Source organism: Coturnix japonica, chromosome 4 (assembly GCF_054131305.1).
Source record: "Coturnix japonica strain WE chromosome 4, WE-NBRP24, whole genome shotgun sequence".
In the NCBI taxonomy this organism is placed as follows: Eukaryota; Metazoa; Chordata; class Aves; order Galliformes; family Phasianidae; genus Coturnix; species Coturnix japonica.
The window spans coordinates 70,114,543-70,127,287 of NC_140666.1; the positions used below are offsets into that span (position 1 = coordinate 70,114,543).

Consider the following 12,745-nt stretch of genomic DNA (forward strand, 5'->3'; position numbering starts at 1 on the left):
ATACGTCAGCATGAGGTGAAACGATCTGGTAGGAGTTTGTTATCCATGTAAGGGACTCTGCATGGCTTCTGTGTGCAGACCGCTGAGTATGACACTGCTTCTCACAGGGCCTTGGCAGGGGCTTGTTATTACCTACTGGAAGTGCCCAGGGAAGAGTGCAAAACACCGGAGGAAGGCTACTGTAAATCCTGCCTTCGTATAATGTTGGTGATTTGAGTTGCTTGCTTTCTGATTGCCTACAGCTTGAGACAAAGCCCCAGATGCCAGCTGTAAAGGCTGAGAACTAAGAAATAAATAAGGAGGAACACTGAGATTTCTTTTTCTGGATAAAAATCCAGCTGAAGCTAAGAACATCTCTGAATACTTTACTGAAACAAGCCACACAGAATGTGAGGCTGATACCTTTAAAATGATGCTTATTTAGTCTTGGAGGAGTCGGTTTTAATGTTGGGTTAATATCTGTTTAAGTCTCTTACGGTGTTTCAGGCTCAGGAGAAAAGCACTGTATCACAAAAATACTCCAGAGTTAATCAGGGATGTGGCAGCATCTGCTTAAGTGAGACCTGTAATTGAATCATCCCTAATTAACCTATCACCTCAGCAGAAGGGAATAGGATGTTGGTACAACTACTGCAATGGATGAGGGCAGTGGGGATGGGAAGGGGGAAGGACGAGGGAAAGACAAATGAAGCAATTTGCCTAACACCTAGTTTTATAACAAAAAAAATTGGAAGGAGGAAGGGAGAAGAAATTAAAGTATATGAATCATTAAATCTGTTTGGTGTAGTTAAGCATGCTGTGCTTTTAGAAACATTAGGGCATATTTATGTGTTAATCAATGCGTGATTTGGGTCCAAGGAATGTTTTCTTGTTTGTAAAGTTTGGGCTGTTTACCATGTTTACAGATATTTTTCCTATCATTACTGCTGACCTAATTTGCATTTCTAATAATTGTCATTTCAAACTAGAGAAAGCCTAGTTTACAAACTAGCAGGCGGAAAATAGAATGAGTGTCAGAGATCTCCACATAGGAAATAATAATACAGCGTCAGCTGTGTATTTATTGAATGAAACGACAACACAAATCAAAGTGAGCAATATTTCCTATTTGAAATAAATCTCACAGAAGCACACAAATCCTGAGGAACACTGCTTGATTTAATATTGTTTTCCTGTTTAGTGCTAGCTGACTAATATACAGTAATTGCCATTTGTTTCGTGCAGTGCCCTGCCAGACTGTTTTAGATTACTTGAAGACTGTACTTCAGCATCACAACCAACTTATGGTGCCACAGCCAACAGACCATCCGACTGAGGTAGTATACAGTGAAGACAAGCTACTTATTTTTGTGTTTGAAAATTCATTGAAAACCCGTAAGAAAATAAATTAGAAGCTGCTGGAAGAATACATGTCATAGTAAAATACATAAAATCTTATACTGAACTGTCATTCTCGGTACAGTAAACCCCAAAATGTAAGAGCATCATCACTAGTGCATCTGCATCCATCCCACTTGGGTAATTTTCTCTCCCCCTTCCCTTGGGAATGTGATTGCTGGACTTCAGGTGGACTTCAGGCTGGGGCTGGTCTGGTGAAAGCTGTAGCTGGAAGCAGGGAGCCTGGTGAATCCCCCCCTCCTTCTCCCAGCCAAGTGGGTGCTACTGGTTGGCCGAACACAGGAGGCACTGCCAGCCAGGAGAGAGAGATGGAGGAAGTGGAGAGTTTGTGGCCAACAAGTGCTTTGTAAAGAAAGAAAGTGGGGCTGCCTCCAGCTTCCCACAGTCTCCCATTGTCTAATGCAACCCTGAGCTGGTTTAAGCTAAACTACAAATGACTTCCTTCCCTTTGCCACCAGAGCCAGTGTCTGACTTCAGGAAGTGTTCAGAGCACCCTTTCTTTTCAGAAAGGATCCCAAACAAAATGTTACACATTGGCTATTTTGTGCTTAATGCAAAGTTTGGGGATTGTTGTACTTATATGCCTTTTGAAGGCGCTTCAGTGAGAAAGCAGAGAATTGACGTCCTCCCCTTAGACCCCCATAGACGTGGGTATCAGCTCTGGTGATCTCGTTAATCTTGTTCCAGTGTATTTCTATTCAGGCATGTAAAAAGTGTCTATGTTTCGGGATCTTTCTATGCATGCTTGTATTTATATAGCACATACATGTCACTACATGTCATTCACACGAGCAAAATCACAGTAGGGAAGACATAGGTCCAGTTTGATCCAGTCCTCCTATTGATCCTTATATAAATTATATGTCGTGCAAGTCTCACAGAGTCCAGTTGAGCACAGTTTTGCTGAAGATGCTTTGCAGCAGTTCAGACTTTACATTAGATTGCTTCTCTCTTCAGTTTTACCCTGTACAAATAACTATACATATATATTTGTATATCATTGGATGTTATCGCTTCAACATATTCCACTGTTTCATTTTTCCTTTTTAACTAAATTCTTCCAGCACTGTAAAAATGAGGCTGTTCTGTAGTGCCCACATGGAATCACTTGTCATGATGTGACAGAATTTTTTATTCAATTAAACACTTAGATGCTAATCTTTTATTCATAAGTTTAATCATGTACAAATAAAAGCATGAACACATTTGTACTTTAGTTCATCCTTCAGGATCTGCTTATTTCATTTCTGGAAGATTTTCTGTTTGTTTTAGTTTAATGACTGCCGGATGCATCAAACTGCGTCATATCATATATTTACCACGAATATTTTGCCCAGAAGTGCCTTACCCTGGTAGCAAGTAATGAAAGTGTATCTGTAGCAGAAACACAGTAATTGTTCAACAGAATATCATAACATTGTATCATGCCTTTGGTGAGGAACAAGGAAAAATATCCTAAATTTCAGTGGGAATAAGAGAGAAGTATAATAAAATTCGGGCTGAGGAAATTACGCCAAATTTATTACCTTCTCCACAGTTAATAGTAATGGGAACTCTCATGAAATTTAGATGCAAGGCCTTCCTGCGCTATATTTAAAAACCCACATTTCCATTAGAGCGATGCATTTAAACAGAAAGGTGGCTTTTAGGATAACTCGCTGCTTAGCAGTGCACCCCTGAGCATCCATCCCTAACACATGTGAGTGAGCCTGGAGCATAAGGCTGTGCAGGGACTGCCTTGCCTAAAAGCAGGGCAGTGCCCAGAGTCGGCTGCACTGGTATCAGTAAGAAAGGTTTTTGCTTCACTGTATTTTATCTTAATAGGAAAAAAAAAGGAAGTTTCAGGGATCTATAGTCTATAGAAAAGGAATGTGGAGCAAGCCCCTGGACAAAAAAGTGCCAACATTAGGGTTACGTGTGCATTACATCTGAGGGAACAAGCCAAGGAAATATTAGTGTCAGCTCCAACTGTGTTGGGATATTTGGCCATCAGAACAACAAGGCCCATCTCCTCCTTTATGTTTTGGCTTCCATTGCCGAGTTTTGGATTTGCCCATGGGTGCTTTTGCAGTGGTTTACACAAAGCCATTTAGGTGTGCAGTGAGGCAAATACATGGCATGCCATCATGTAGGTGATGCTCCTCAAGGTGTTTCATACACTGGGAGGTGACGAAGTCTTAAGATGTACCAACAGGCTCTTCAGTGACCCCTCCACAGTCTCCACTGCTTTCAGCCTTGTGCTTACTTATCAAACTATCAAATAATTAAAAGCAGATCTCAAGGAAAGACTTCAAAGATGCTCTCAAGCTGCCCTCAGCACGCTTTTATAGCCATATGAAAAGAGACAAGAGCAGTTCTTAAAAGAGTTTTCATATATCAAAGATGTGAAAGCAGGAAGGGTAACTTTGCAGCAGTTGACCACAAGTGTAGCACGCAGGTGTAAGAAACACTTTAATAAAGTGTTGTTATTGCAGGCATCACTGTACAAGTGTCTAGGAGGGCATGGTGTTATTTGCATGGTTTATTTCCTTATTGATTTTGTATATTAACAGTACCATCATACATTAATTGACGAATCCCAAAGTGTAGCGTTTTATAGGAGACAAGAATGAAAGCAACACAGTTGAGGTACATTTGACTAAAGAGGGTTTATAATGGGTGTGGATTACAGGAATCCCCATAATTAGTCCCTCGGCATTCATTTAATGTTGGAATATTAAAGCACACAAATTACGAAGGTTAAAAGCAAAATTTCTTTCCAGCTGACACGGTGGCATTCCTGTAAAGCTGTAATTTGAGTTAATATGGCATTCATTAATAGTAATGAAGCTTTTAGTTTTCATAGTTGCTTTCTTTATTTTCTTTATGTTTTTTTTCACAGCAACGTAACTGCTGTCAGGTTTCAGGTGTGCGCTACAGAAGTGATAAGTTTATTGTAAAAATAGACCAAAAGAGCCACCTCTGAAGAAAACCGTCGGCTGCTGTGAAGCGATCCATTTGATCATGCTCTTCAAAGCCCCTTTCTATGCATTTTAACAGATTAAGAAGAAAGGTTATATTTAAATAGTATATCCAGTGCTGGTTCTCAGCACTTTTTGACCTACTTGCTGAAGTGCGAATTATCAGTAGCCATCTCTTAGATGTGTTCCTTTCACCTTGCCAAGCTGCAGTTATAAAAAATGGAGATGTAATTGAACAGGTACTCAGTAAGAGCAATGATGTGTTCACCTCAGTGTGCGTTTCTCTGTCAGTATCCCAGCTGTTTAAGAAGCGTGTGTTTTTATTGCAGCTGACGCTATTTGCCTTGTAAAATAAACAGTGGAAATATTTCCTTTTTTCAGGGGAGCAAGCAGTTGCTGAACAACTATCCCGTCTACATCACTAGTAAACAGTGGGATGAGGCTGTAAATTCATCAAAGAAAGATGGACGGCGGCTCCTTCGATATCTCATCAGATTTGTTTTCACAACCGATGAGCTTAAGTACTCATGCGGCCTTGGGAAAAGGAAAAGGTCAGTGCAGTCAGGAGAGACAGGTCCTGAAAGACGTCCTCTGGATCCAGTAAAAGTAACATGTCTCAGAGGTACTGCATCCTTTCGCTCAGTGTCCACCATATGTGATCTCATTTCACCGCATTGGCTCTGGCTCAGTAGAAGCATTTGGCTGACAGTTGCGCATCTAGAAAGGGTTTCAAAGACAAGTGAGAAGCAGCCAGAAACCCTTGTTTTTTAATACATACATATGCGTATGTATGTATTAGATTTATGTGTATAGATATTTGAACGGGAAAAAAAGCAGAGCTGCTTACTTAAGTGAGGAGACAGATAAGTCAGTGAGTGCATGACACCATGTGAAACTGCAAAGGAATATCAGGCAGTCCTGTTTGCCCTCTTTTATAGTAAAACAGCTGCATTCTTTGATGCTGATACACAATAAAGTTTAACCAAAGGAATATTTTAAGCCAAACATGTGTTTAGCAAATGGCACTCAAAGTCAGTGAACGGCCTTTGAGTCAAAACCTTACTAAGATTCAAAATAGGTTTGGTCTTTCAGTAGGGCCAACAACATCTGCAGGTTAGATAGATAAATACAGGTATGCACAAATGCATTATCAAGGATTTAACTTCTTTGAAATACTGATGTAACATTTACTGTAAAAGTTAGGGAACCCCCACATTTGCCCTCAAAGACTTTTCCAAGCAGTTCACAACAGCAAACAGTGACGATATTGGACTATACAGAAAAAGGACCTAGATTTAGAAGAACATTATGTTGCGGCATTTCATACTTGGGTTTCCTGAAATGTTAAGACCTGTTGTTGTGCTTTGTAACGAAACATACAAAGCAGGGCCTTTTAATGTTCTGCCTTAAAAATATGTATTTTTGTAGTACTGGTGCCTGCATTTCTTAAGTGCATCTGCTTATCATTTATTTAATGAACTTTACGTATAGCGTTCTATGAGCACATGCCTTAAATTTAGACTGAGCTGACTTCAGGAATGTTTCACTCATCAATGTGGTGTAAACTGATACATTTTCAGCAGCCAACAGTAATATTTTTTAGTCACATGACAGCAACCCCAACTCGTTACACGTAAGATGGAGCCTCTTCCCATTTGGTTTAGAGGAATTCAGCAAGGCCAAGCAAATCATAAATTTAGTTGTAGCACATTGATGTAACCAGGTAAAGAACTCAGTTTTTATACACAGCCAAATTAGACAAAGATGTTCTGCTATGAAAGAACCTGTTAACCTGTTATATGATACTCTGTCAGTCCTTACATAAACTCCATGAGTGCTCAATAGAAGGGCAAGGCCATTGCACAGCATGCAACAATGGAGTTTGGAGCTGGATTCAGGGTCTTAGAACTTCTCCTGGAAACTGAGGGCAGAAGGGCTGAATACTATTTGCTAAATGGATTTACATTTCATCTAACGATTTGTGCACAAACTGAGAGCTAATGCCCTTTTCTTCTTCTTTCTCCCCCGCCTCTTCCCACTAGGACTAACAGTAATTCCACCTGTAGATGAATTTAAATGTATGGCTAATTGCCTCTTTGGGCACTAAGCAGACCAAATGTGGAAGCATTCTTTGGGAGAAAGAGAAAGGCCAATTGCCTTAATTTTCAGAAGACTGAACAGGAAGTGAAAATGTTCAGTGTAGTTAAGAAAACCAAATAGACAGTCATCCCTTTTGACTTCCAAGTGTGTGTGGGAACATTATGACTTTCCACATTGCCAAGAGTCAGCTACTGATTCCTACCTATTTGCAAGCTCAAATAACACGTGTCTGACTAATTTCCAGCATATCACACCATGGCCAGAAGAGGAAACTGCTATTCTCTGCACTCAGGGTAGATTAAACATCTGTAAACATTTTCAGTGTATTCCTACAACAGCCCATTGTCTGGAACCAGCTTTCCAGCAGCCCGGCATGCCTAAGTTATAAGACTAATCCTTTACATAGTGATCATTTCTTTGAGAAAAGAAGTATGTTTGTGAAGTCTCATGTGAACATAACTAGGAATTACCGTTGCCTGTGTGGATGTTCAGGGAAATGAACTTAAATCCTAGATAGCTATCACTTCTTCAGACACGCTGCTGGAAGAGCTATGCAAAAATCACATCCTAATTGTCCAACCAATGAGATATTCTGCAGGCACAGCAACTCATGTAGGAGCACAGCGTTACCTAGTCTCAAGACATTGTGGCAGTAATAAAGTTACCTTACTCCACTTACTGTGCGCTGTTGGCTTGTCAACAGAAGAAAATGGAATTTAAAAATATCCTAGGAAATGCAGCACTGCATGAGGGAATAACTAATGTTACAGAATAAATAAGAAGCTTGGTTTCCATAAAAGATACAATATATCCAATACATCTAATGAGGTTCCCTCACATTTAAAATTGGACTTAGATGTTTCATAGTCCAAATAACACCTATTGGAGATCTGTCTAGCAGCTCTAATTCCAGAATCGGTAAGGCACCTTCTGCAAGTGTAGTTATTGGACATCAAAGAATCTGGAAAGAAATGTTAAAAGCTAATCATCACACACCAACAGCTGTCTACAGAAGCAGTGGCAGCTTAAACAGCCAAATTAGATGCAGTACAGTTCACTTTCCCACACATTGATAACTATTGCATGGCTCCCTAATTTAGCCCCTTTTATCTCATTTAGCTATTTCTAAGGCTAGTTTAGTCTCTGGAAAAACAAGTGTCAGATACGAAAAGATGAAAAGAGCAGGACTTAAAAGGAAAGAAACTCCAAGTAGCACCAAACTGAAATGCCAGCAGTCACGTTTTAGAGCAGGTTGCAGCAGCCTGCTGGTGTTCCAGCGGCCAGCAGAGGGAGATGATGAAGGTCCTTGAAAGTAACCACACACACACAACAGTTTTCAAGTGAAACACATCCCAGTTTTAACTTCTTTTACATTTATTGCAGGCACTGAATCATAAATGTCACTTAGAATTAATGCTTTTTCTTTCTACAAGAGAGGATTTTATCTTCAGGTCTCATCAGGTAGAAGAGCAGACATACATGTAGAGAAGCACACTTGTAGAGAAGTACGGGAGGTCCAGCTGGCATTATCATGGCATTTCCCATAAGGCTTTACTTCTGCTTAAGTAGAACAGTGATGCCCCGTTTCTTATTTCCCATGGGCTTTTGATGTCTGGGTGATAGCAGGTGCTGCCAAGACAAGCTGTTTTTTGTATTCTTACTTGTTTTCCTGCAGAGTTCATTAGAATGCATTGTACTTCCAACCCTGACTGGTGGATGCCATCCGAAGAGCAGATCAACAAGGTCTTCAGTGACGCGGTAGGACACGCTCGTCAGGGGCGTGCAGTGGGGACTTTCCTTCACAATGGGAACTCATATTACGAAGGGACTGACCATCCAGGGTCACAGGATGAAGTCTTCAATAGAGGTATGCAAGATGGATCTGGTGATTGACAGCAGTGAGTGGAAACTCACACAACAGTAGCAAGCGGTTAATTTAGAAGAGACTATTTGTTAAGCATACTTACCCTGAAGTCATTTAAGAGTCCAAAGCATGTTTGAACACATACTGCATACATCTCAACTTCTCCATTCTATCATATCCTCATTTAAGAAAACAACAAAAGTCAGTTTCAGAATCTGCCCTATGGGATTTCTCAGTGCCTATTATTTGCAAGCCCTTTGTAGCACCCCAAGGGGAAACTGCAGTTTGCTTCATCTAGTTCTAGAGAAAAAATCTCTTCAATATTACAAAGATTTCTAAAGAAACAAAAGCTGCCATTTTGTTTGCGTATTTCTAACAGGCCCAGATCTGGACCTTCAGACATAACAACCAGATACTATTTGCTTTTCCTGTGCAGGAGATGTAAGAACACATCTCCATGCTTGTGACAGTAAAAGAAGTGGTCACTTATTTCATAATCAGAAAGTAGCACAATTACAAATGCTACCTTAAAATACCACATAAGATGGAAAATTCGGGGACCTCCTTTAGCCAACTATGCCAGGAAATTAAGCTTCTTGCATCAAACAGCACCAGTCGTCAACCACAGAGTCCTTCAATGGCCCAGAACAATAACAGGCACTTCTAATAGATAAAATTTTCTTTGTGTGTTGGATAGAGACTATTTTCATTTAGATTTCTAGGGAATTAGACTTGATTGTGACAGTTTTCATCAAAAAAAGAAAAGATGGCAAAAAACAAATTGCCTTTTCAGAAGACGGGTTTTGCTTTGTCTGTTGCTATTCTGAAGCTACGTTATGTAGCTTTAGAGGTTTTTAATTGTCTTTCCTTGTTTTTGCTTTAATTTGTGTTTCATATCCATTCCTCAAAATAGATGAGGCAAAGTGCTGGTCTCAACAGTCAGATGTTCAGTGGTGCATTCAGGGAGGAGCTGAGTTAGAAAATCCTAATTCAGCATTGCTTTGTAAGAGAAGTAAGCCTGGGATCCTGACTAAGAGCTGTAAAAAAGGATATGTTCTAGAGGAGAAGCCAATTCACAACAGAGTACAATATGGGAAGCAGATGCTGATATAAAGGAAAAACAATCTGTCCTTTTCAAGACATTTAATTTCAAAGGCTTGGGAGTCCCACGTCCCTCCAAATTGATGCACTCCAGAAATACGTAATGCCAAAGAAACAATCCCCTTCCCTTTCAGCTTCAGGGTGTTTCCATCTCCATACCCTGGTCAGTCGCCCAGGCTGCTGCTGGCGTTGGTCAGTGCCTGGCCCAGCCTCCTTGAGGTGATGTTTCCCAACAGACGGGGATGGGGAACTGGTTTTTGGAAAGAAAATCCAAATTTTGATCACCTTTAGTGCTACCTCATCAGTGTTATTTCTCCTGAACGTGTTTCTCATACTGCCCAGCTTTCCCACCCTCCTTGCTCAAACCATTGGAGAAGCTACTAATTCCTCCTTCCACCCTTTTCTCTTTCCCAACCTTCTCCCATGCGCCAGGGCAGGGCAGGGAACACACAGCCCATTCCCATAAGGGCCTTAAAGGGCTCTCTGCAGTGCAGTGCAGTGCAGTCATAACCCCAGCCTATCTGGAAACAAGGGCCTGGGGCAGTCCCACTAATAGCAGCTCACCCACACCACCATTTTGTCCTGGCATCAGCCTCCTCGTCACCCGCCGTTGTGAGCGGCCTGCAGGCTTCTGTGTGCACCCTGCTCAGCCAGGATATGCTTTAGGCCCTTAAATGTCCCAATACCTCTTGACTTATTTTAACATTGGTACTTCTGAAAAGGGGGCTGGTAGGCGCTCATCTGATGCAGACGATCCCATTTATTTTCTAACATGAACAGCAGTTCAGTCACGCTGCACCTTACCACAGGCTGAGGGGTTTGGGGGCAGCATCTCTCATGTCAGGCAGAGGTGACTTGCTTGGACCAGTCAATGAGGTGCTGTGGCTGAGGGGAGAGAAACTCAGTGTATAGAAACGTCACAGTACAGATATCCTATAGTAGCTTTTCTGTGTTGAACTTACACGTTTTTTAAGAGAACTATTATAGAAGATGTTACATTGCTCAGATGGTGTAAGTCTTGCTGGTGTATGTTCTATGTGGTGACACTTGCCAGATCTACTTGGTAAAACATGTCAGAGCGTGCGAGTCAGCATTATACTGTATATTTGTCCACGGCAATATGTACCATGCTGTATTTTTGTAAACATTGTGATGGCTCCTTTCAAATGTTTGAACATATGAGATTAACAATACAGACGCTTCATTTTTAACAGTCTCAGGACAGAATTACTGGACTGGACAGACCTCTCTCACTTAGTAGCCTGAAGATTCTCCTGGAATACCTTGTAAGTCTAGCTTTACTTTTAGTGTAAAAAGCATAGCCAGTGTCCTGGTACCACTCACAGTCCTGCGCTCTCATACTGTGCAAAACACCCAAATGTATAGTTTTGACCCAAAAGCCACGTAAGCACTGGAAACAGCTTTCATTTATGAGCAAAACCTTTCCCTCTGCTGCTTGCGTGCAGTTACCAGTGCATGACTAGCAGCCACAGACCACTGTCAGAAGATGGGAGCTTATCTTTTTTTGGGTTTAGTCTTGTTTTGCCATCTCCCTTGTTTTAACTGCTTTTGTGGCCACTCGACTCCTGACCCACCCATCTCATTTAAAAATCCACCACCTCTCACTCCAATGACCCAAGCCACGAGGCGTTATAAATTTACACACCTCAAAGCATCGATGTAGCCACAAGATGTTAGATATAACGCTCTGGAACCTGAAATAACAGATGGCTGTAAGCACTCGCACAGCGAGACACCAGGATTGACGCGCCGTGCTTTGCACACCAGCACATCCCTTCTGTGCTGGCTGCTGGCGGCAGGAGGCTGCTATTCGTCATGTCACTCCCGCACGTCCCAGGAGGATAGATCCTTGTCTTATCCCTCCGTGCTCTTTAATCTTACTGTCATTTATGTATCTGCCTTCTCTCAAACTTTGTGTAGCAGCACCGCACGCCCATCTGTGCCAACATGCCTTCGCTATATTTTCTATGACAAATATTTGTGGAGAAACTGTGATTAAAAAACCATCAATCCTGATATTTTTATTGTTATGGTGTAGTTAATTCTATGAATACTTTCTAACGATGATTGTACTGTGTAGAGTAAGTACAGGTTAGGGATAGGCCTTTACCAGATACTGTACAAAACAAAGTGCATAGTGTAATATAGACTAGTAAGGTTTTTGTGACAATTTCTATAGGATGTGTGAATTGTTTTCTATGTGGCAACACACATTTCTTTTGAAAAATATAAAAAACTTAGAGAATTTTTTAAACAGTCGATATTTTTTAATTATAAAGACATTTGTTACCTGCAGTTTACTATTTCAGGCGTTAATCCTAATTTGAATATTGGTTTTATTACTACATACCTCCAGCTCCATTTGTTCTGTTGCATAACAATGCACAATAAAAGTTGGTCTCTGGTTAACTTTCTTGTCTCGCTCTATACACACCACAGTGACGGTGGGCACCATTGGAGGGGTCTGGAGTGCAGCCTTATGAGGAGAAGCTGAGGGAGCTGGGATTGTTCAGCCTGGAGGAGACTCAGGAGAGACCTCATTGCTCTCTATAACTACCTGAAGGGAGGTTGCTGGGGGTTGGCCTCTTGGGTAACTGGTGATAGGACTAGAAGGAATGGCATCAAGCTGTGCCAGGGGAGGTTCAGGCTGGACGTTAGGAAATACTGCTTCTCTGAAAGAGTGGTCAGGCAATGGAACGGGCTGCCCTGGGAGGTGGTGGAGTCACCAACCCTGGAGGTGTTCAAGGAACGTTTGGATGTTGTGTTGAGGGCCATGGATTAGTGGGAACTATTGGTGATGGGTGGACGGTTGGACTGGATGATGTTGTAGGTCTTTTCCAACCTTGGTGATTCTGTGAAACATCCAAGGTAGCTTTGCTTTCCCATCCACAGCATCAGAAGACAGTTGCAGGAGACATTTAGGATTAATTTTTTCAAGTAATGAATCTGAGGAGCAGAATGGGTCAAGGTCCACAAGCATCACATAAGCATAGCTAAAAGAGGCAGCAATGTCCCTTGCAAAGTACTCAGTGAATTGCAGATTGCTTGTCAGCTCAAGAATCTAAGAGGAACTAATGCGGGAGAGGTAAGCGCCACTTCCCCTACTTTTCTCTCTGTTCCTCCTTATCCCTTACACAGCGAGTTAGATTCAGTACAAAACCATCAAAACTGATAGAGCAGTTGTTTAAATAACATGCTCACTTAACCATTGCTGAACATTTACTACCAAAGCGAACTAAGATATCAGCACAGCGGATGAAGGGGAGGCTTACTTTGTAAGATCTCTTACTGAAGTCCTCCA

The 12,745-nt window shown here is 41.4% G+C and overlaps 1 protein-coding gene across 5 annotated transcripts in view; it reads left to right on the forward strand.

The window, feature by feature from the left end:
- The window catches only part of BEND4 (BEN domain containing 4), a 30,614-nt gene extending 18,761 nt beyond the window's left edge, over nucleotides 1-11,853 (forward strand). For 3 of the 5 annotated variants that reach the window (XM_015862454.3, XM_085545488.1, XM_085545487.1), the window contains exons 3-5: nucleotides 1,225-1,316; nucleotides 4,740-4,980; nucleotides 8,134-11,853. In XM_015862454.3, coding sequence (XP_015717940.2) covers nucleotides 1,225-1,316; nucleotides 4,740-4,980; nucleotides 8,134-8,351 — 551 coding nt within the window. In that variant the 3' untranslated portion in view covers nucleotides 8,352-11,853. The remainder of the gene's footprint in view (nucleotides 1-1,224; nucleotides 1,317-4,739; nucleotides 4,981-8,133) is intronic. The other 2 variants (XM_015862455.3, XM_085545489.1) reach the window with 1 other exon arrangement.
- Nucleotides 11,854-12,745: the final 892 nt, after the last annotated feature.